Source organism: Lycorma delicatula, chromosome 6 (assembly GCF_047948215.1).
Source record: "Lycorma delicatula isolate Av1 chromosome 6, ASM4794821v1, whole genome shotgun sequence".
Lineage (NCBI taxonomy): Eukaryota > Metazoa > Arthropoda > Insecta > Hemiptera > Fulgoridae > Lycorma > Lycorma delicatula.
In genome coordinates this window covers 117,432,651-117,458,526 of record NC_134460.1, presented here as the reverse complement: position 1 = coordinate 117,458,526, position 25,876 = coordinate 117,432,651, and the positions used below count along the sequence as shown (strand labels likewise).

At 31.7% G+C, this 25,876-nt stretch overlaps 1 protein-coding gene across 1 annotated transcript in view; it reads left to right on the top strand.

Moving 5' to 3' along the window:
- The window catches only part of LOC142326150 (ATP-binding cassette subfamily G member 4-like), a 179,931-nt gene that overhangs the window by 145,222 nt on the left and 8,833 nt on the right, over positions 1–25,876 (top strand). The window contains exons 4-9 of the mRNA XM_075368373.1: positions 3,722–3,867; positions 9,212–9,450; positions 11,734–11,895; positions 15,828–15,961; positions 18,212–18,380; positions 20,480–20,580. Of these exons, the coding sequence (XP_075224488.1) occupies positions 3,722–3,867; positions 9,212–9,450; positions 11,734–11,895; positions 15,828–15,961; positions 18,212–18,380; positions 20,480–20,580 (951 nt within the window). The remainder of the gene's footprint in view (positions 1–3,721; positions 3,868–9,211; positions 9,451–11,733; positions 11,896–15,827; positions 15,962–18,211; positions 18,381–20,479; positions 20,581–25,876) is intronic.

Below are 25,876 nucleotides of genomic sequence, written 5' to 3'. Positions count from 1 at the left end.
GTAGAGAAAAAATATATCACTTATCATTCTCTTCCTTGAACTTAAATTTAAATTTTGTCTGCTTAAGAAAATCAACATAAACTGATCTGGCTTTTTCTATTCTATTCTTTAGTTCTTAGAATTTACCTTGACCACCATATAACCAGCATCCCCAGTGTATTTAACCTAACACCCATCTGAAAGTAATACTATCAATAAAGAGGTCGTTAATATGAATTCATTATTCATTTACCACCAGTTATTTTGTCTTCTTAATGTTTAAATCCGTAATAGCCATTCCCATCTTTTATTTTCATGTAATAGCACCTGCAATCCTTCTAAGTTATCATTTGTTAATACTCAGTTATCTATGTACCTTAATTTATTGATGATACTCTCTTATTTTCTTTGATAACATCATCCACAGCTTCTTTAAAAATCTCCTCCTAATAAATGAAAAGAATGTTATCTAAAATATACCTTTCCATATATAAACATCATCAGATACTACCTTTTATCTGAAATCTGTACTTAATGAATTTTACATTGATTTAGTCCACTGCAATAGGAATCTTGGGAGTTGACGGTTATTGAGCTGAATCTTAAACATAATTAAAATGCTTTCAAAATTGTTTGAAAATGTTTGTTTGATTTATTACAATGAAGCTGTGCTTGGGCTTATGTATTAGTGAACATATGTTTCAACAGAAAAACGTTTTTGAACATATCATACCAACATATCTTTTCTGTATCTAATAGAGGTCTCTTAAAATTATATTGTTCAATATGAGTACTTTAGTACTATGATCACAGAAATACTTTTTTTAAAGCTAAACTTTTTTATTAACATAATAGTTTCATACATCTATAAACTTGGAACTTATAGTAAAAATCTGTTGATACTTAAACCTTTTTGCACTGTTCTGTTTGTTTTCATATTTCATAAAGATCTGTGGCAATTTAGTAAAATTTAAAAATTCTTTGTAAATTAAAAAAGCTGCCAAGGGTGAAGCCCTCACGAGACTACTATTTAGAAGAAAGTTATTAATAATCCCTTAGCTTTAATAACTTGTGAATTTGGCATTTTTTCACTTCAATTTTGAACAGAAAATCATTATTAAGGTGTAAAATTAGCTCTATATGTAAATTACTCCATCCCCTTGTTTCATCATCATCAACTGCTATTCTGTCTGGCAGGATATCCCTTATGCCATTGCTGCCTCCATCCATTTCTGTCCCATGCCTTCTCCTTCATCCTCTTGTAGTTTCCAGTCTTCACCTCATCTATTCTTTCATCCTTCATCCTTCTTCTTCTTCTACTGACCATTCCAATGTAGTTGTCAAGATTCCACTTTCTCTAACCACATGTCCTAACCAGTTTCCTTTTTTTGTGTCCTTCCTACTTAAATACTCTTTTTTTTCTTTAATCCTTTTCAATATTTTCTCATCTCTTGCTTTATTAGTCTATCTTATTTTCTTCATTCTTTTCCATATCCACATCTCAAAAGTCTTGATTCAGTCCCCTCTCCTCTTCTTCATCACCAATGCTTCATTTCCATAAAACAAGACACTCCATACATTTGGCTAACCTAATCTATCTGACTCAAAATTTTTACAATAAAATATTTGCAATATAATTTTTACAATATAAACATTGCTACATTTTGAAACCTAGTTTACTGTGCAAAATCTCAGAATCTAATGATAAACCATTATCAAGATCCTTAATTAGTCTTAAGTATAAACTAACCCATCCCCGTAAGCAAATGCTTCTAAATTTGAAAAAAAAAACATATTTTTTTTAGATATCTGACTTATTTTAGCCAATAAACAAGGATATTTTCTCTACTATACATGAAATAATGTAAAAATGTTTTTTGCCCTCTTTTTTAAGTTAAGTTTTTTAAGTTTTTTAGTTATCTGACAGGACAAACACAAAACAAAGGTGTGCAAGAGCCTTCTAAGAGGCATGACCTATAAAATAAAATATTCTACTTTGAGTAAACATTATGTAGACAGGTCTCACAAGGTCCATATTTCTCTGGCGTAGGTAAAAGTGTGACTAAAATTAAACATCAGTGTCCCATGTTTAGAAATCATCGTGCCATATTTTATCCAAATCAGTCTCCCAGCTTGTGCTATGATTTCCAGTTGTGTACTGAGTAATGAAACATCTGATCTATTGAACCTAAGATGTTATATATCTACTTTGATTCCATCTCTTCACTAAAAACTGATAGCTGGACCTGGCTGTACCTCTGAAGTATTAGAAAAATTAATTTTTATATATTCTCTTTTAGAACTTTAAAGTTGTTGAAAATTTAATTTATGATCTATTTTTTAACATATTTTTGTTATAAGCAACTATTTACTAGGCTTTGTTAGGAATTGTGGGTGTCATGAGAGCTGCAGAATATAAAACATCTGATATTCAGTCATAGATATGTTACAATAGATACAGAAATAAATAAATAAATCTTTTTTCTGATTGCTACTTAAAAATAAATCATCATTTAGATTACATCAGGAATCACTAGATCTGCTACATAATGGATAAAAAGAAGGAACTGCTCCAGTATTTGCCTGGCTGGATCAAGGGAAACTATGGTAAAATCTTGAATAGATCAGCATCGTAGAATAATATACAGTCAATTACAATATAAAAAATAGATGCAATTAAAGTCTATACTAATCATTTATAATGTAAATATATGAAATAATGCTAAGGTAAATAAATGAAGACACTAAATATAAAAAATAACTACAAAATTTCCAACTTGAGAGGCTTCAAAGAAAATTATCTCAGCACATACTTATTATGTACATGTTAAACATCATGCAGAAAATAAATGATTTTTTTGAATACTTTTTAATTAATATTTAAAAATTCATTGACAAAGCAGTATTGTTTTTCTGTAAAAGAAAATTGTTTGATTTTTTAAATAAATTTTTGAAAAGATTTCTCTAAAGGCAATAATTTATTAAAAATGAAAGGAGAACAAGGTCTGTTATGAGCAAAAGTATTATGTTGAGTTTCAAATACCTGGTTAAACACAGTTGGATAGACATTGCTATTTTTTTGGATAAATTACTTGTTTTTAGGAAAGCTACTTTTGCTAATCTGTTTAGTAGTAATTCAGTATTCATAAACATAAACAAAGGTATAAGTTAACATTATTAATTTTCTAAATATTGGTTTAAATGATTCATACTTAACGAGTGCTAAACAATGATCTGAAAGTCCATTTTTGTATTTTGAAATAATCATTCTAATTTTTTAGGAAACTTAAGAGATGTCATATAAGAGATGAGAATAATTTTTTATGTCACTTAAGAGATGAGAATATAATCTAAGCACAATAAATATTTAACAGCTGACAAGCTTAGCTTTTATTAAGGGGTTTCAAAACAAAAATAATTTTATTTTATTTTTTAACAATATAAATTTGATCATCCTAAAGTAATTTGTCATGTAACAAAGCATTCAGAAATTTTGTTTTATAGGCAACAGGAATACTATTGGTTATCATTAATGAAAATTCTATGTACATGATTACCAATCTTACATCTATCTAAAAAGCAGAATTGAACGGTTTTATCCATATTTAAAATTTGGTTAAACCCATCAACTGAATAATTTTTTGATTTGAAGATGTGTGTTATTCTTTTTAGTGATTATACCAGCATTTATATTATTGTCACAGTTTTTTTTTATATCTATTGCTTTTTTACCACTTTTTAGGTTAGTGATATATTGGGAACTCTAGGATTAACAGATTGTAAAAATACAAGAACCGAATCATTGTCAGGTGGACAGAGAAAAAGGTTATCAATTGCACTTGAGTTAATAAATAATCCACCAATAATATTCCTTGATGAACCAACTAGGTGAGTAACATAGTATAGAAATAATTATAATATAGCTTAACAGTTATACCTAATAATTTAGATAATCATAACCTCTTTAAGTCATCAGAAAATCCTGTCAATTTTATATTCTCCCTGTAGATTATTACTCCTCTCAAATTTTTCTTTCAATTCCTTTATTGGATCTTCTTTATACAGAAAACTATTAGTGATTATATTTTTGTTCACTACTCTCTGAATTACAGTATAGATTTTAATAATCTGTGTTCAAAAAAGGCAACGTAAAACCGAACTCAGCTAGTTCAAACTGCAGTTTTTTTGTACCACTTTTAATCTTACTATTATTTTGGAGGAACGGATATTGCAAACATTCCATTGAATAAATTTTGTACCTATAAATACTCTCTCCTGTTATAACAGAACTGTGTGCATATTATTTGTCAAATACAATCCAGTTTTTCTTTTTACTGTTCATAACTTTTAGGAAGTGCTTTGCTTCTTCAGACACTTCATCGGCCTCTATATTCTCAAAGAGATCCCAAGATGGTGGTAGGGACTTGGAAGCCTGGGAGGCCAAAGATACCATACAGGTGACAATTTTTAGGTTGATCCCTTAATAGGGATATTGGTAGTTTGCTGTGTTGGTGCAGTGAAAATTTTATTTAGTGGTGTACCATTTAAAGTGGTTTTCAATAAACCACTGTTGGTCTTTCCATCAATAACACTTTTTTCTTGCTTGTATTCTTTGTTAGCTCTGAAATAATGGTTTTGAGTGAGGCGACCTGATCAGATAAAACCTGAACAAGCTATTTCATTCACTGCAGGATCCGCACTGTTGATTCTCCACATTTGTAAGAGTTTGCTTTGATATAGCTGCTGCAAAAGAGACGTTGTTTTTACTAGGTTGCAGAAATTTAGCATTATTTTATACTCTTTTAATGTGGCCGTAAATGATAGTTTCTGATTGGTACAAATTTTGAAAATCGTCTCCTTTTCTTTAAAAGTTGGGCAATCTCATGAGCAAGCTGAATTTGATCCCTTACAGTTAACACATTTTTTTCTTCCTGGCATTCAGTCATAGCCTTCTTTTGCACATCAAGCACATATTGCAGTAGTCCCAAGAGTAACAAACTTCAAATCAGACTTTTTATAGAAAGTGAAGAGTGGTTTGTATCACTGAGAAGAATATAAATTCCATGCAAAGTCTACCAAAATGGCCTATTTTTCAGTGCTACATTTGACATTTTTTTACTCAATTTTGGGACTGGCTGTTTGAATAAACAATGTTATACTCCGAGTAAAAGAGGAGCTCGAACCTGTGCTGCTTATTTCTCATATTTAAAAATTCCAATGGTGCATGAATTTAAATGAATAAAATTGACATTTTTGTTTGTATGTTAAAATTTTTAAAGTTGGTAGTTTTCCTTTATAATCTTCTACAATAAGGATGATTTCTAAAACTTTATAATTTTGTCCATTAATCAATTTGTAATTGTATATATTAAGAAACAATCCTCAGATTTAGCTACACACGGTAGGAAATTATAGGCATTTCAAAACGTCCCTGAAGGAAGCAGTTCTCTTGATTAAAAACAGTTTCATGTTTTCTCATGTTCTTTCCATTTGATCAATTACTTGAAAATTGACAAAATAAAATCCATACAATCTGTAACAAATTCTGACTGAATAATTTTTTTAAACTTTAAACAGAGCTTTGCTCCCTTCTGAGTAAAAGTGGTTTTCTGATATTTTCACATTTATTTAACATTGTTAAAATTTTTACAGAAGAAAAATTAAATATATGATATATGATATACTTTTTAATCTCTTTGTCAAACACTTTTTTTTGGGGGAATTGCATACCTCTAGGTAAATAATATTTGGTGTTTCCCTGTTCATGTTGTACTGTACAAAAATCTTATACAAAATTATAAATTTGTTCTCTATTTTCAATTATGCATGTGTTATAGCCAGTTCTCAATTGCTTATTGATTTTTTGTCAATATAGTAAAAACACACTTTTTTAAAAATGAAAATCATCCTTCCCTTTTATTCAAACATTTGTGTTTAAAAAGATGAGTATGAGTGGGGGTCATGGATGGCCATTGATGTGTGCTGGAAGGTCACAATCCAGCAATGCACAGATATTATAGTGGTCAGCGAGGCTGACTGTAGGACTATCACAGACAACAAATGGATGGCGGCATCCAATGCTGATGTAGCAATATTGGTCATTTCAATGAGCTAGTTTACAGCATGAGCACAGGTTCATGCTATGTGTGGATAGAACTAGTGAAGCTAGTCTACGGTGTTTGAGCACCTAGTTTTTGAGAGAATGGTCAACGAATTGGTTGAGAATATTAAGGAAGTGGAGGGCAAAGGAAGTCGTTGTTGGAGGTGACTTCAATTCCAAGTCCAGGACTTGGGGTAGTTTGGAGGTCAGCAAGAGAGGTAGAGTTCTAGAAGATGCGATGGCCTCTGTGGATCTTCACTATGTCAACAGCATGAGGTGGTTCATGAACTGGGAGGTGTTAGAGAAGGAGACCCTCAGTGATCACCACTTAATAAGCTATGAAGTTGGCAGACCCACCCTGAGCAGAGGGACAAACATGAGAAGACCAAGATTCGATCATATCAGAGTTAACCATTCAAGGCTGCGATTGGAACCGAACTTGGGGATTATGAAGGCGTCGACTTGAACATCCTAACAGAAGTGGTACAATGAACAGGTAGGGAAATGGGAGACATCCCTACCCTAGATGTAATTCCTGGACACAGAGAAGTCTAGTAGTGGTCCCCAGAGTTATCAGACCTCAGGAAGAGATGTATCACCGGCCGGCTACAATGGGTGCAGCGAAGAGATAAGGACATAGACGAGGAGCTGTACCAACTGTGTGAACTCAGGAAAGGGTTCAGGAGGACCATAATGAAAGCCAAGCAAAGCAAATGGCAACACTTATGTGAGTTGGTTGAAGAGGATCCCTAGGGTGATACATACAGAACTGTAACCAAGAGGTTCGGCAGAAAAGTACTAGTTTTATCCAAAGCAAACCTGATAAGGAAGGTATGCGGGTGTTTCCTCAAGGTTGAGGCCACTTCAGAGATGAGATAGTAGTGGATGAAATAGTCCTGTTTACCTTGAACTACTCGAGGCTGCCAAAACAATTAAGGGTGGTAAGAGTCCGGACCCTTATGGGATCCCTCCGGAGGTTGTGGTAATTGCGGTACAGTCAGTACCAGAAAAAAAAAGCTTGCCAGCTATGAACTTGGCATTGGCCAATGAATGGATTCGAGAACTCCAGGATTGGCAGTTACCGCCTTACTTAAAGAGAATAGTCCAGCAATACTTTGAGGAGAGATATGTGGTTGGGTCATCTAAAGAGCGTGAGATAAAGTTCCCAGTTGAGAAGGGTGTTCCTCAAGGATTAGTGTTGGGCCCCGCCCTGTGGAACATAGGATTCAATGGAATATTAAGGCAGGACTATCCGGAGGGGGTCATGCTGGTTGCATTTTCAGATGACCTAACACTGGTGCTAGTTAGTGACACAGAAGCAGAACTGATGGCCGTAGGAGAAGGAGTGGTCAATCAGGTGAAGAGATGGTTGTCTGCGAATGGACTGCATCTGACTGATGGCAAAGTAAAGATAGTAGTTATGACAGGGCGTCGGAAATTAAGTCCCATTCAATTCCGGGTGGGGGAAGTAACTGTGTACCCTAGCCCAGCAGCAAAATATCTGAGGGTGTGGATGGATGGACACTGGTCCTTCACAATCCATGTAGAAAAAACTGCCAGGAAGGGGGAGAGGGTTTTCCAGGCATTGATAAGGTTGTTAAGCAATCAGAGTGGTTCCCAAACTGTGAAGAGGAGGCTACTGGCTGGAGTATAGGCCTCGACGGTGATTTAAGGGGTGAATGTCTGGGTGTAAGCCCTGGACAGAGCCCGCAACAGCAAGAGATTGCTGAGTCAGCAGAGAACACTCAATTTAAGGATTATTGCTGGATCAGGATAAGTACAGAAGTGGCAGCAATAATAGGCGGAATGGTCCCAATAGATTTGAGATATTCAATTGCAATGGGATGTTGCAGGAAAATGGCTGTTGACGCAATGTTCTGGAATAACAGATGGGAGGAGGCAGCTATTGGAAGATGGACACAAAGGCTCATCCATGATCTGAGGGACTGGCTGGAGAGGAATTATGGGAACATCAGTTGTGAGTTCACCCAGTTCCTCTCAGGATATGGATGCTTTCGAGACTATTTACATAGAATGAACAGGAGCAATACAGGAACCTGCCATGACTGAAGTGAGCGGGACACCGCTGATCATGTAATATTTTCATGCATAAGATGGAGGGAACTTAGGTCTGATATGCTGGAGCAAGGTTCAGTAAATGCAGATAACATCATTAGCATAATGTTAAGAGACAGGGTTTCCTGGAGTAGAATAGCGACTGCAGTAGCTACCATAGTTATATCTAAGGTAGCAAAAGAATGAAGAAGGCAAGCCAGGAGAAGTTAGTCAATCCGAGGCAGAAGAGAATGGATGCTACTGGATGCTTATGGGCGGCCAGCCACAAGGAGCGGGCGGTGGGGACTCTCCAAAGTTGTTGTTCATCAATGGCCCGTCAGGGATGCTGTCTGGGCTATCCCAAGGCAGCAATAAGAGTGCCCGGGTGATTGTGCAGACCGGCTGTGTGCATACCATACAGGTTTGGTCCGGCCCCTGTGAGATTAGAGGGGGAGGTTTTTTAGTGGGTGAGAGCCCCGAACTTGCTGTCAGAGTGGGCCTAGTGGTGGCTGGCAGAGGTTTTTCCTTCCAGTATGAAAAACAAAAAAAATAAAAATAAAAAATCATATTCAATAAAACATAAACATTCACGTAATTGTGAAAAGAATCTCTCAAAAATAAATTAAATTCATTTAATTGACCATAAGGGAGAGGATGACCACCCAGCAGGAAAATAAAGAATCATCTTCTATTTAGCAAGAAAAACGGCTTACAATGCTCTTAATATATTTATTATGCAAAATTTCCAAAAAAGACTGGTGGAATGTTTAATGGAAAATGACCTACACCTTAACAATGTGATCTTTAAAAAACCAGTTTGATCAATTAAATGATTCAAAATAGATACTATTGTAATATTGTAACAATTATCCAAGCCTACAAGTAAATCATAGTAGGCGATAAAGTAGCTAAATCCGAATGTGTTGACATGTGAAACGTTGAATGACTTGTGGGCCAGATTAGCAGAGCAGTTGAGAATTTGTTTTTCTATGGATTTATATTTTTTCCTGAAACTTTCTATTTTGTACATCTGTTTTTATTTTTAATATTTCTATAATCTTTTTTTTATTTTATCAGCGGTTTAGATAATGTGACCACATCATATACATTAAGGCTATTACGATCACTCGCACATGAAGGACGAACAATAGTCTGTACTATTCACCAGCCAAGTGCTTCTTTGTTCCAGCTGTTTGATCATGTTTATGTATTAGCAGCTGGATTATGTGTTTATCAAGGTGCAACAGAAGAATTGGTACCTTTTCTTTCTTCAGTCGGTCTATATTGTCCACGTCATTATAATCCAGCTGATTTTGGTAAGTATTTCTATTGAATTAATTAAAAAATAATTAAGGTAAATTACTTCAATATAGCTCATTGTTTAAATAAATATGAGAAAAGGAGGTAGAAACAATCTCTGGGGTTTAATTTGAAAGACATTTATGCACTAAGTGAGCTGAAGGTTTGCCCCTGTCTTTGTCAACCAAACTGTTGGCTGGCTTAGATAGGATGGTGAGTGGGGTTTATTGTACTATCTAACCAGATGACATCATCCGATTATTAATAAAATGATACATTTATATATAAAATGCAAAACACAGTAGTACAGTAGAATGACTAGATAGACACAGCAGTTGGTGAGGGGCAAACTTTCAGCTCACGTAGTTACCCGCTTTCATCTGGAAGGTTTAATGTTCAAATCCTGGTCAGCTTGGCATTTTTCATATTCTACAAAATTCTTAGCTTATTATTTATAAAAAATAAGTGGGTAATAATAATTGGATGTTGGTTTATTGTGTTGCTGGAAAGAAATAATAAATGCTCCTTCACCAAAAATCATTGCCATACAGCAAGCACAACTCTCAACTTAATGAGCAGATTGATTTTTACATGAAAAATTATAAGAAAAACTTACTATTACACTTTATTATTTCTTTCCTTTAAAAAGATTATTTAAAAAAATTACTTATAAATAAGTTTTTAAAAAATGTTAAGAGATTGATAAAATTATATGTGTTTATGTATTAGATAATATTATGAGGCCCAGAAACATATTGAACTGATACATCTGTTTTATGAAAAAAAGAAAACTACCAAAGTATATTTACATTGTAAAAGCAGTTACCCATTTAAAAATTTCAAATGTTGTCTTTTTATACCATTATTATTATTATAATATAAAATAATGACTATATGACATATGTTATAACTGAAGTATTTATTATAGGACAATGACCTCTTCTTATTTATAATGATAGTAAATGTTTTAAGTAAATGTTTTAAGTAAATTTTATGAAAGAATTATTAATTTAGAATTTCATTTTAAAAAATTACTTGTTAAATATATGTAATAGACAATGGATATACAATAACAGATAATAACAAATGTTTAAACGTTCCATAAAATAAGCAAAAAATAGAAATATTTGTTACAAAACTCTTACCGGCCCAATTTAATTTATTAAACAACAAATAATCATAAGAATTGTATTATTTCTATAAATTTGATTGTATTACATATAATGAAATCAGACCAGCAAGAGTTTTGTAACAAATTTTTCTATTTTCTGCATTATATGAAACACTTAAACATTTTTTATTATCTATTATTGTATATCTATTGATTATTAAATATATTTAACATGTATTTTTTTTAAACAAAATTCTAAATTAATAACCTATTTTGATAATAGAAATGTAATCTCTTAACCTTTTTTGATATCAGTATCATTTTGTTAAATTTTTGAATGGAAGAAATGATTTCTGCGAGACTTCCGTACGGTTTATGTCACTGTAATTTTTTTGATATCAATGTATTTTGTTAGATTATTCTTTTATTTTTTTTAATGAATTACTGATTGTTATCTTGTGGATTTATTATTAAAATTTATTGCCTTTCTAGAACAAACAAATATAGATATTTTTAATTTCTCACCCAATTTTTGTTGTTGATAGTCATATCATTCACTTCATACCATATTTTTCCTTTTTTAATAAAACCAGTATATGACCTTCACGAATCGACGATCCATGATGTAATATTGCACTTATTACTTTGTAAGTAAGTGTAACCCTCGATTTTTATCATATCTGTGAACACACTTTTTATATTATTATTAAATGAACTTTTTTGTACTTTGAAATATAATAGTGAAGAGCTAGTAAATGCTTTGTTTATTAAAATCTTTTGTGAAGAAAAGAATTCTGCTTGCGTAAATAAAAGTTTAGTAATAAACTTTGGAATTAAAAACATATTTGTTTGGAGTGTAGTGGTTTATTACAGTAAAGTGTGAAAACAGAAGGGAATAAGTGAATCTTTTGAAACATGGTATTTCTAGAGGAATTTGAAAATTATGGAAATATTAATATTTGAATATTATGGAAAATTATGGAAACGAAGAGAGGTCTTACGTAAAAGAAAGAAATTTATCACAGAATCTTGTTGAAATAAATATAATGCTCCAGTGTTTGTGTAAAATATAAGCATGAGTTTATACATTGTTTATAAAACAAATAATGTTTTGTTAGAATAAATATTAAGTCTTTATAACAAAATATTGAAGATATACCACTTATTTTTTAATGTGGATTTTTTAAAGTTATAGAAATGACTGATGGTGAAGATGAGGAGAACATAATAAGGTTATCAACTGCAATGTCCAATGGAAAATTGACACATTTCAAAACTAGTAATACAAAGGAACGCACATCACTTTTACAAAATAATAACAATAATAGAAACCTATGTTCCAAAGATAGTGGTGAGTATCATAGTTTTTTATTACTATTAATACAGGTGTTACTGCCGACCTCTTTGTTGGAGAGTGTGACATTCTCCCAGTAGGTCTTGGGTTTGAATCAGAATCAAGCTTGATTCAGAATTTTTTTTTTTTTTTACACAGATTCATTTTTTTACACATTTCAAAAAGTCATTTCTCTTCAGCTGCTATAAATGGGTGGTTAGCCTCTAATTGTCTTAAAAAGAAAAACAGTAAATTACAGTTTTAATACATAATTAACTTAGAAATCAAAACTACACCAAGATATAGATGGAGAAATTTGTTTATACTCATGGTCGATATACTCTGTACAATAGTAGAGCGAGTGTATTCTATGTTATATTATTAAAATATATAAACCAATACATATAAGCTCTGATAACTTTATTTACCTACTCCTAGATTTAGAACTATCTGTATTAAAATTTGATGTTTTGTACTTCACAAATATAAGAAATAGTTTTTCTTTTGCTTAAATTTTCTGAGCACATTTTAAAACTTCATAACAAAGTGAATGTAGAGAAACTTGAAGGAAATGTTCATGCTTTATCCTAAGTGGAGTTCTGTAAAGAAGCATTAATATTAAGTAAATATGTGATGATTATAAAAAATTATTGTATGAAAGTATAAATACAAGAGATAGAGTACAACAAATAAATGTTTATTATTGTCATTTTAATTATAAAATCTTTGTTTATTTGTCCTAATTTCTTATAAAAAATATTCCAGAAAATTAACCATATTCTGTGAAGACATTTTCAATTTTATTTCATCAAGAGATTGAATATACTACTCATTGATTGAATTAAGTGTGCTGTCATATATGAAGTTTTGTATATATCTATTCCCTTAGCATAACATGACTAATTTTTAAAATGGTTCATATTAAGCTAAAACTTTGATTCAAGTTCATCACTTTGCTCTATAATACCTTTTAAAAAAAGATTTATTAAATTTTAAGTAAAATAAAACTTAATGCTACTGAGTACAGTTATTAATGGACCATATAAATAAATAAGTTCTCTCTGTTAGAGTATCTTTTTCAGTCAGTGAAATTTTGATTTCTAGAAAAATTTGATGTATTATTAAAATTTTTTAAATGTGAATTGATCTGGGATATATTGGGAATAAAATGAAGTGATAGTTGGTTATGATGATCTTGGAAGGACCCAACACATTTGTTCAAGCTAACTTTTTTTTTTTATCATATATTGCAATGGATATATATATATATATATACAAATATATATATGGATGTATATATATATATATCCCATTGCAACTTGCACACATGTTTAAGTGAAATAATCAAAATAGCTGTATGCAAAAGCTGACATGAGAGACCAGTCATTTACAGAAATGTTCATACATTCTCATAAATAAGTAATAGTTATGTTTAATAGATCATGCCAGGCTTACTCTGAAAAGTGAAGCATAAATTGGTTTTCTGTTGCCTTCTTATTTCTCAAATATACCATAACATATCAGGGAACTAAACCTCTTAAAATGCAACTGATACTCAGTTCTACATGTTAAGACCTTTATTCTTACACTACTGCTGTACAATGAATATCATTATTTGCAGTAAAGGCAACTGTTGATCAATGCTACAGATGCTTTACATGAGTCAGCCAAAAGAAAAACCGGCAGAAAATCGCTAGTGGAAGTAATTTACAATATAAGTATATAAATAATTAGTAAGCATGCAGTGTTTTTCACAATATTTTCCATCGGAAGTTAGATGCAATTAGGAAAGGATTATTCTAGTATTGTTTAGAATAATTTGCAGTAGAATAACTTCTATTTTACTATTTCCATTTAAAAATTTAAGTAACTTTAACATTAAAGTTTATTATCATAAAAAATAACTAACTTAAGTTATTAACTTGAACTAACTTCCATTTTTTTTCATATAAAATAACTTCCATTTTACTTAATGTGCAATTTATTACATGTATTAAAAGTAGCTATAAATATGGTTTAGTCTAGGTTGCACCTGGTTCTACAAAAGAGAGAATATATCTTCACAAATTATTATAATCTGTAAAACTTTATTTATACCATTGTAAAATCCTTTTTTCAGTAAGTTTTAATTACGGAAGCGTATATCCAGTTATCAGTTAGTTTTTTGGAGACATTTTCCAATTGATTGGTTAACTTATGCAGCAATACTACCTACAGACTGAATTAATAATCAAAATAAGTAGTACGGCAGACTGCATGGGCAGATTTGAGATTTTCATGAAGAACTTCAAATAAATTCAAATTTTCTAATGACAAAATTAATTATTTTTATACATTATTTCATAATACCATGCTTTACTTTTCTATCATGTTATTCTAACATTCTTTTTACATTTTATATATTTCATCCATAATTATAAATAAAAAATAAAAGGTAAAAAGATCATCCATGATTTGCATTTACCTTGTTTTAAATTTAAGAAGCTGTTATCTAACGATTCTACAAAAACCTGGTACAAATCCATTTAAAGTCTATTGTGGTAAGTCTATTTGTGGACAATGGTGAGCTATCTCTTTGGAATAGATGAAATCAAATGACCTGCTATTCTTTAGCTCACATTAATGCGCAACCAAATCATCTTACCTTTGACACAGTGTTCTCCAACCAGCATATTAATCGATATGAGCAATGGGCAAGATCTACTGCCCTGCTAGCCATTATAGCTCATCGCCTTTTCTTATCTCTAAATATACAATTATCTCCAGCACCTCCAAATACTGAACGTTATTAATTCCCCTTGGTGGCGATCTATCGTGAATTATTGTTTTGGTCTTGGTCAATATCAAAAAAAAGGACACGAATCTGATTATCTTATGAGAAAAAATTTTTAATAAATAGCGTGAATCCTGATGCTATAGTTTTTACAGACGGCTCTAGACACGATAATTATGTTGATTGTGGTGCTGTGATTGGCGATAGAACACACATGTTAGGCCTTCCAGCATTTTCTTTGCGTAGCTGTATGCTATTAACAAGGCCTTAAATATACTTAGCCCAACATTCTGACACGTAGTCTGTTCAGATTTCATGAGTGCCTTCCAGACGATTGGTGACTCCAGACAACCTGTTTTCTGTGTTCTCTGAAATGAATCAGCATAACACAACTGTGAGCTTTTGCTGGATCCCTAGTCATACTGGGTTTTCAGGGATTGAGTGCACTGATCATGTGGCAGAAAAGGCTTGTTTTTCAGCCTCCTTTCACCAATCATGATTTTGTCTGTTTTCTGAAGCAGGTGTTCCGTGATGAGTAGCAAAGTGAATGGAATGCTACTATCAACAATAAACTTTGTTCGGTCCAAGAACACTGTATCACCGTGGGCTCCTCTTGCAGTAATAATCGTCACACTAGGCTCACTTATGGATATCTCATGACTCAGACCGATGCATCCGTTTGTGTTTGCTGCGACTGCCTTTTAACAGAACAACACATCCTTGTTGAATGTGTTTGTTATGCGGCATTGCGTAAGTTTAAACTATAGGGGGCCAACATACAAAATATCTTAGTGAACAATGAAAGGATATCATTGAATGTTTTACGATTTCCTAAGACCGTTCATTTATTTTCAAAAATATTTGGTTAATCATATAATGTTTTTTGTCTATTTCTGCCATTTTGCAAATACCAGATAATATTTTTTTTTGCTTTCAATTAGATTTTTAGTATTATATTTCATTGTGGTTTATTTCGCTTTTACCAAACAACATAGACGTTTTCATCGTAGCTATTAATATTTTGTCAGGCGCTGATAATGACACTTTGTTGTGCACCCAGAAAAAAAAATAGAAAATATATATATTTTGCTGTCAGTTTTGATGTATATCACAGAATTACCATATATAATTATATCTGTTTAGTTTACAAGTTTAAGTTTAAATTTTCGTTTTTTAGGTAGACTACTAAATCACAGTTTGATTGAATCTGATTTTAAAAATACATCATTATGTGTTGAGTTCCCATCTTCATCGTGGGCACAGTTCTGCTCACTTTTCCGTAGAATGACACTACAGATATGGAGAAATAAGGTAATTTTTTTAATTAATTTAATGACTTAAAGTAAATTTATTACTTTGACATTGCAAAGTTTTTGATCCACTACGTAATATCCATTTCACAACTTCTGGTTGAATTCGGGTATGAATCTAGGTAGTATTAGAGGCAAACTAGTTCAATAACCAGAAGATGTATGGTCATTAGAAAACATACTAGTAATATCTAACTTTTATTTTTTGGGAGATTATTCAAATATTTAATTTAATGAGTAAAATGAGAAACAAAAATTATGAATGAAAACCCCCAAAAAATAAAAATTAAAAAAACATTTACCAATAATTAATGTCAAGATCAATTGGATAAGAAGTCAACATTTTGATTGTTAGATTCCCACTGGCTGATCAGAGTATGTTTGCACTGAGATAATATTGGTTCAGTTAGTAATATTTAATATCTTGAATGTACTCTAATGCAGATGGGAGATCGTTCACTAATATTTATTTTAAATTAAAATAATTCATTTTATTAATTAAAAGCTATCATTTTTTTTTAAAGAAAGGCAGTTCTCTCAGTTTGAGCTCATGTAGTCTCAAATGAACAATATGAGAACATCATAACAAAATATTAAACTAGTTAATAATAAGAAATTGCAGCTACAGAATGCATTAATTAGACTGTACATAAACGAGAAAACTGTCTCATTCCATACACGTCTTTTTAATTAAAAAAATAGTCTTAAATCTGCATCCTTTATGATTCTTCATCATTTTATTTCCATTTAAGATTGTTATAGTTAAATTCATGTTGCACTAACAATTCCAGTGACACCAAATTTGTTACAAAATGCTCATCAAATTCCTAAGTGTTCTTTGCAAAAAAAAGTCATGGGCTTTTTAAAAATCATTTAATCACTCAACAAAGTGATAAAATAAAGAAAGGTTAGATGAACATCATGTTATGTAAAATTTGTATCATCGTTAGGTGTTTTATATCCATCTAAATTCTACTTTTTTGAAAATCTCCTAAAAAACAGTTTTTTCCTATTTTCATGGGAATAAAAAGAAAACACAAAATTACATACAAGTGGTGTTTATGCAATTTTCCCCGGAAAGTTCAATGAATCTAATGGTGTAATTAAATGCTTTCTACAACTATTTTATGACACAATTACAAGGCATAATCAAGCAAACAAGTTGTATGGTGGTTAGTAGAGAATGACTGATTTTATTAAAAAAATTATTTAATAAATAAGAGTTAGGGTAATATCAATGGTGTACTGTTACTTGATAACTAATTGCTTTATTACCTTAAAAATCAATAATAAAATTGGGTTAATATATTATATATTTGTTAAAAAGATTATATTAAAAAAAATATAAACTATATATTCACCTTTATAAAGAAAACTATAGCTCTGGTTGAAGCTGTCTAATTATGCCCAGAATATGGGGCTCTTGACTCATCCTCTGGCATCAATCATATATATTTCTTCTACTTTGATCAAAGAATTGTTTGCAAAATGTTTCATAAAATCTACACAAATATTCTCAAGTTGCAGTTTGCTGTCCGTCCATAAACACAAATTGCACAAATTTGACAATTAATGTATCATGAACTTATAGATCTAAAATTTTAGTAATCAGCAGTTTTTTTGGAATCTACTATTCATGTTATTCTTCCTCTTTTTCTTCTCTTTATGGATTGGCTGGTTCTGGCATTCAATTTTTCCTTGATTGACCTATATCTCTTCTTCCTCTTGATGTAGAATATAAAGTCCTTTCTGGCAGATGATGCAAACACATTAATAAAAGCATTCATTGTCCTTTATATCGTCTGATAATATCATTGGTAGGGCAGATGCCTAATTCTTCTCAGATAATTCCATTCCTTATATCATCTTCTCTTTAACATTCCTTCACACCTCTTAAAAACCACATTTCAGTTGCTTAAATTTGAGACTTTTCCTTTCTATTTGTAAACTATATCTTGCATCTACATGTTAAAAGAGTACAACTACCACTTTAGAAAATTTGTTAACATTATTACCCATTAAAATATTATTACTAAATGGAAACTGGATTTCTTGTTTAATAGTGGTAAATCAATTTAAATCCTTACTTTACATCTTTTTATTTTCAAAATGTTGCTGTGATATTGCAAGTTATTGAACTACTGGCTGTTAAGGGAAATAGTTAATAATCTTAACAAAGACTCAAGTTGGTAATAAATATTGTACTAGTAAGATTGATTATATGCTTATCTTAAAGAATTTTTTTTTACAGACTGGTTTAAAAATTCAATTTTATCACCACCTTATGTGTGGACTGGCAGTAGGTATTGTATTTTTTGATAAAGCAAAAGATGGTAATGAATTCTTTAATCATATGAAATTTTGCATGGGAATTATATTATTTCTTGCTTACACGCAATGTATGGTTCCAGTATTAACATGTAAGTATGAATATTATCTTAATAATTAGTAGGACTAATTTTTAATATTAAGTATTAAACATACAATAACTATTTTCAGGGTTATTTTTAAAATTTTACTTAAAGATTAGTGGGCTGTTAAAATTTTCTGGAACAGCACCCCGCACTAATTTTAACTATGAGCTGTCACTGCAGATTACCAAAACATTTTTTAAATATGTGTTCAAATAACTTTAATTAATGGCTTCTGAAGTGTGAACTATTTTTGATGAATTTATGTTGAGCCAGCCCAAAAATAATAATAAAAATACAGGTCAATATACATAAAAAGTACAATATCTTCTGGAAATTTTTAAAACTTTTCCTGATTTTTAAAATTTTTTAAAACTTTTTTTTTTTTTTTTTTTTTTTTTTGATTATGGGACTGTATTTTTTTGGGGAGTCTGGAAATACCAACATTTGCAAAAACCCCAATATTCAAAATTTTTGTCAATTTCTATATTTCCTAAATTTATAGCTGTGCTGCTACAGCAGCAATGGAGCTGTAGTCAACAAAGTAAAAATGATTAAATTCAGTCATCAAGAATGGTTATAATATTAATAGGACATACATACATGCACAATCACACACATGTCCAGGTTACTTGAAACGTTTAATTTTTTAAAAACATTTTTATGAAATTTTAATTGTTTTCAAGGTACCCTTCTACCATACTAATTAATTGTAAATGTAATTTAGGAGACCTTGATTTGTTAGATAAGAACTTCAGGCATTAGAATAATGTTTTTCCCCTACTGAATGGCAAGAGAATGTGTAGAATGTACAATTCTTTCTGATAGGCATAAAAAAAGAAAAATAATTTTCTTTCAAAAATTGAAGAGCCATTCAAGGACATGCCTAAGATTCCTAAAGGATCTTGCCCATTTCAGGTAATGTGGTGCATGGATTTTCATACATCTTAAACAGTTTATAGTCAAATGTGTATGTATGTATGTATGTATGTATGTATGTATGCATGCATGCATGCATGCATGCATGCATGCATGTGTGTGTGTGTGTGTGTGTGTGTGTGTGTGTGTGTGTGTGTGTGTGTGTGTGTGTGTGTGTGTGTGTGTGTGTGTGTGTGTGTGTGTGTGTGTGTGTGTGTGTGTGTGTGTGTGTGTGTGTGTGTGTGTGTGTGTGTGTGTGTGTGTGTGTGTGTGTGTGTGTGTGTGTGTGTGTGTGTGTGTGTGTGTGTGTGTGTGTGTGTGTGTGTGTGTGTGTGTGTGTGTGTGTGTGTGTGTGTGTGTGTGTGTGTGTGTGTGTGTGTGTGTGTGTGTGTGTGTGTGTGTGTGTGTGTGTGTGTGTGTGTGTGTGTGTGTGTGTGTGTGTGTGTGTGTGTGTGTGTGTGTGTGTGTGTGTGTGTGTGTGTGTGTGTGTGTGTGTGTGTGTGTGTGTGTGTGTGTGTGTGTGTGTGTGTGTGTGTGTGTGTGTGTGTGTGTGTGTGTGTGTGTGTGTGTGTGTGTGTGTGTGTGTGTGTGTGTGTGTGTGTGTGTGTGTGTGTGTGTGTGTGTGTGTGTGTGTGTGTGTGTGTGTGTGTGTGTGTGTGTGTGTGTGTGTGTGTGTGTGTGTGTGTGTGTGTGTGTGTGTGTGTGTGTGTGTGTGTGTGTGTGTGTGTGTGTGTGTGTGTGTGTGTGTGTGTGTGTGTGTGTGTGTGTGTGTGTGTGTGTGTGTGTGTGTGTGTGTGTGTGTGTGTGTGTGTGTGTGTGTGTGTGTGTGTGTGTGTGTGTGTGTGTGTGTGTGTGTGTGTGTGTGTGTGTGTGTGTGTGTGTGTGTGTGTGTGTGTGTGTGTGTGTGTGTGTGTGTGTGTGTGTGTGTGTGTGTGTGTGTGTGTGTGTGTGTGATATAAAATGCTTTAACATTTTTTTCCCTTTATTATGAGTTATTTGTATTATCCTTTTTTAATACAAAAATTTAAGTTCTGTTATACATCTCCGAAGATGTATAACTGGAATTCTACTTAATGTTGGTACTAATCAAGGTCTCTCACTTAGGTGATTTTTATTATTTTAAATATGATTAGGTATACATCTTAAGGATTTCATTTTATAATTTACTTTTTATTATTTTATTTTTTCAGTTCCATTTGAAGTAAAATTAATGAAGAAAGAACATTTTAATCGGTGGTATGGTTTGAATCCATATTACTTGGCACTGACATTTTCTAAAGTTCCAACTTTGGTAAGATTATTAATTTATTATTATATTTTTTCTTGTTAGCATTATAAAATATACATTTTTCTGTAAATGTTTAATAATTTATATATATATATATATATATAACAATATAAAAATTTTATATTGTTATTTTTATTTTTGTTTTCCACTTAAATATCACGATAAATGTTCAAAATGTACACCTTGAGTACTGATGCAGAGATGTTGTCTTCAATATTTTCTTTCAACTCATCCAAAGTTTACTGGTTTTTCTTGAAAACAGTATCTTTCAGATGATTCCATAAGTAAAAATCCAGTAATGATTGATCTGGGAATTATTGAGATCATCACCGAGAGGATTGTGCCTAAAATTACATGGCCATTGAGAAATATACATAACAATTGAATTGAAGTAGTAACAATTGAAGTTGAATTAGTAGTCTAGCATGTAGCACCATCTTCCTATAACCAGTAGTTTCATTCTTCAGCTTCAAGCAAGATTACAAAATTTGTAATAATTTCTGAATAATGTTCTGTAGTTAGTGTTTCTGTGAAAAAAATGAGTCTGACTACTCTTTATCACAAAACTGTGCATGATACACCAACTTTTTGAGAATTCAATGGCCTTTTATTATAAATGTGAGGATTCTCAGAACTCCATACTCCATGATTCCAGAATGCATCTAGCAGTTAATGCATCCAGAAAGATAAAACCTACATTTCAACTGAACAAAAAGCACTGTCCAAAATACCCACACACTTCAAATGAAATATTTTAACCACCTACAGTATTGAAATCAACTGTTAAAAGTCAGGTTCTCCAAATCCTTGCACTATTCAAATTTGACAAGGGCATAAATTGAGGTTTTTTATAGCCTTATAAACAACCTGGAGTGAAAACACAGTCTGTTAAGAAAGTTTCTGGAGTAATTTTTTTTGATAATGTAAAAGCTGTCGCTTTTACATTATTAGATGAATGTTACATTTATGTTTTAATGTTTTTAATGTTTTACACTTTTAGATGAATGTTGTACTACTGTTATCATGTAATATTGATAGATAAACTCAAAATTTCCTGTTTCATAAAATTTAGATAATAACAAAAAATAGATGATTTATTAGATCTGCATTATCTTGAAAATTAGCCATAAAAACATTCTGGCATTTAGTACAAGACTAGGTAATTAGATGATCTTCCACATTAAAATTTATGCTTTGTTTGCAACAAGCATGCTTGTTGTACTGCTGTGAAACTACTGATACAGATGGAGGGACAATGAGTCATATGATCTATAAATTTTGGCCTTATAGAGTACTGTCTGAACAAAATATCTTCCTTGTCAGGAACCTATAACAACAAACTTACTTGTGTAGGATTTTGGTTGCATTACTTTATGAACGCAATATACTAATGACTTCAGATAAAAAAAGGGAATAGTAAAGAATGAGAGTGAACATTAATAAAATTAAATAGAAGAGCAAGAATAAAACTTTGTATAAGAGTGGTGAAAACTACAATTTCAAGAAACTGAGAAATAGGATATGTCAAGATTTAATATGGACGTAAATAGAAGAAATGTAATAAAGTGGATGTTGGTGTAGAATGTTACAATGGATTTTCGGAGAAGGAGCTAAGGAAAAGATGAGTCTAGCAAAGTGTTTTTTGTTTTGAGCATGACACTCGATAAACAAAACACTTAAACATTAAAAATAAAACATTAAAAAACTTAAGACAATTACTAGAAAAATGAAGGAAATTAAATGGATAAAAAGTATGAAAATAAGAAAAATGGGGAAAAAAAGAAACACAAATGCTGAATAGGACTCTGTAATCATATAAGGAAGGAGAGAAAGCAATAAAAAAAAAATTAATAATATTGAATTTGTTTTGAGTCTTGGATAAGACATCCCTCCCTTTGATCTGAATTAGAACACCTCAGACAGTTCATTGAAAAAGAAAAGAATGCGTAAATAAGAATAAATGAGAATTGTCATTTTAAATAAATCTTTTATTTCTTAAAACTCTGTTCAATCCACTGAGGTTTTATTTCTTAAATAGAACCGTAAACTCTGCTCTACACTGCTAACTAATTCAGGAATATTCTCAAGAATAATGAACTAGTCATTGAGTGTTTATGTTGTGATAATGGAAATGTTCAAAGTTTGGAAATGCTAAACGGCGTTCTTTACCTTAATCATTTGCTCCTTGTACTGTTCATTATATTTAGAGCTTTAAGATTTAAGGTAATGCTGCAAAAAGCTTCTTCTATCTCTTCACTTCATTTTTCATTTCTTCTGTCCACTAGTTTGTTCCCTTCTCCATGCTTTGACTCTAATCTTTCCACAGCTTTCTTCTGATGCACTTATCAAACTGTCTCTAAAAGTTATCCAACATATCTCAACATTCAGAGACTGCCACAGTTCTTCAGTTTCAGAAAACTTCCTGTTCGGAATCTCTCTGTACTTTTTTCTGCATATCTTCCTTAGGTTTATGTATTTTAATTTCATATTTCTGCTGTGGATCTTTCTCCTTGATCTCATAGCCTTTGGTACCACCAGTTTCAAGACTACCAGATAATGGTCTGTATCCAACATGTGTTCTCTCATGATTCTTGCATCCTTAATCATACCAAACATAAATTTAGGCAACATTACATACTCTTTGACTTTTTGCCTCTTGACTGTCTCATTCTTGAATAAATTTTTTGAGTAAACTTAGTACTTGCAATGATGTAATTGGTGCATAAGTCAAGCATCCATTCATCATTGTTATTAGTTATTTTCTCTCCATAATTTTCCATCACCTGTTCGTTCAGCACCCACAGTTGCCCACTAGGCCAGTCATGTCTCTCTTCAGGATCACTCTGCCTTTTGCCTCATCAACTGCTGTTTGCAGGTTATCAAAAAATTTATCTAAAATCTTTTTAAAATTTTAGAAAATTTTTTCTAAAATTTTATCTGACAGCTGTTCATAATGAGCAAATACAACATTAAGAGAAAAGAGTTCATTTCCTGCCTTTACATCCATTCCCAATATCCTTTCATCCACATACTTCCAATCCTTAATATTATTCTCTCTGTTATCCCTTTGCACCAGTAAACCATGCCTCCAGAAGGCCTTATGGTCAGGCTTACACCACTATAAAAAAATAAATTAATTTCTACCGTTATACAGCCTTGACCTTTTTTCTTTGTTTCACTGACCTAAGTATGACACCTTCATCTGTCTTATTTCCCTAGATATTTCCAATTTTTTCTCATTTAATTTTTTGATTGTAAAGTCCTGTCCATACACTTGATTGATGTCCATACACTGTCCTGTCTTGATTTACACTTCTTTAGTAATAGAAGATCCAGATGCACAGAGAACTTAATTTTTTTCCTTTTTTAAACACAACAAGGGGCGACCAGTAACCGCCTGGAAGACGTAACTTCGATTACACATATGTTTGTAGTATAGAAACACCTCCCTGTCTTCAGACTCTTCAGGATGTCCTGTGGATCATGGAAGCAACCCGACAGTCCCTTCTGGAGATGCATGGAGAAGTGGCTCACTGCATTCTAACATGATGGTGGGCTGCTACCTTGTGGCTTCTGTGATTACCAGATTTAAGGGTTAATTCCCATATCCTTCCATTGGTATACTAGATACTACCCTCTGAGAAGTTACAGTTGGTCTACAACCATCAGGGCAAAGTCTTCAGCAATCAGCAAGTCTTCAGGTTGGGGTTGGTTACCCAACCTTAAATTGGGCTGCTTGGCTTAACAGGAGCACCTCTTGAAGTTGGCTTGGAGTACTAAGAGAATTTTATTCTTGTAAGTCCTTATATTAGTGATGTTAGATGTTTTTACATTAACATATCACACTCCCAAATGTCAGAACCAAAACTCTCTCTAGGTCAATTCTCAGGGTTCATGATCTAAACATGCAAAAGTAAAAATGGTAAATAATATGGAATATGGACAATAGTTACTTCTAATATGATCCTATACTGTGTAGACAACATAAATATCAGACATGTGTAAATTTTTATCAATCTATTCATCATCATATGGTTTTCTGTCCTGAGACAAGTTTCTTTCTCTTTATCTGTCACCATTTTCCACTACTCCCAGCTAAACTTTTGAGTTCCTAATAGTTCATATTTCCTTTTAAATCTTCTATAAAGTTTACCCTTTTCCAGGCTTTCTTTTTCACATTCTACTGACCTTTCTAGCACTGTTTTAATCATTTCTACTTCTCTATTGTAAATCCTGCCAATTAGCATTCATGTTTTAAATTATTCCGATTAAGGTGCTATTCTCCTGCACTCCCCTCAATTCTTCCTCACTCTTCACTCTGTCCGTTTAATCTCTTCCCCCACATTTCAAATGCCTCATCCTTTTTTCCCTTTCTCTTAGCTTCCATGTTTTACAGTCAAACAGAGATAATCCTAAATAACACTTTACAAGACCTTTCTACTCCATCTTCCTAAATAACAATTGTTTCTTTTTATTAAATGCTTCCATAACTATTGTTAGTCTTGTTTTTATTTCATATTCATCATTTATGCATCTTCTGTAAATATGGTACCTAAGTACTTAGTTTTATTTGTTTAATTCTTCCATCTTTCATGTAGGCACTCATTGACTTTATTGTCTTCTAACCTCATTACTTTTGTTTTCATTCTTTGTTTAACTATAATATATTTTAATCTTAAAATCATTTGCTGAATATAGTAATACTACGTCTTCATCTTTTAAAAACAGCATATTTGCAAATCTTATACAATTTATTTTCCTTTTCTTGTGCCAATCTTTTTATACAGTACTTTACTTTCCTGGCTAATAGATTACTTTCCCCATTAATATGAGGAAGTTTGATCATGCTATAAATCACAGCATCTACATCTACATTTAATTAACATCTTTCTTAATTTATTATTACATTTAATTTAATGGTTTAATCATTTATGTAATATCATTGATTAATTTACTTTGTTAACATTTCATATTATTAGTTTAAGTTATTTAATACCATTCGGAATTGGAACAACTAATAAGACAAAGAGGGTCAGTAAAGGCCTCTATAATGAGAATTCGCAACTTTACTGATAAATTTGATCTCTCACAAGATGATACAATTGACTTAGAAATTAAGTTAAGGAATCTTCTTGATTTGCAAAACAGATATAACATCATTTAATCAAAAACTGAAATGGAATTTGATGATTTATTTTTGGATCGTCAACAAGTTGAATAAGACTTGTGTATTACAGAATGCAAATTGCAACATTTAATAAATTATACAAATAATAATAAAAAATCATGTAATAAAGAA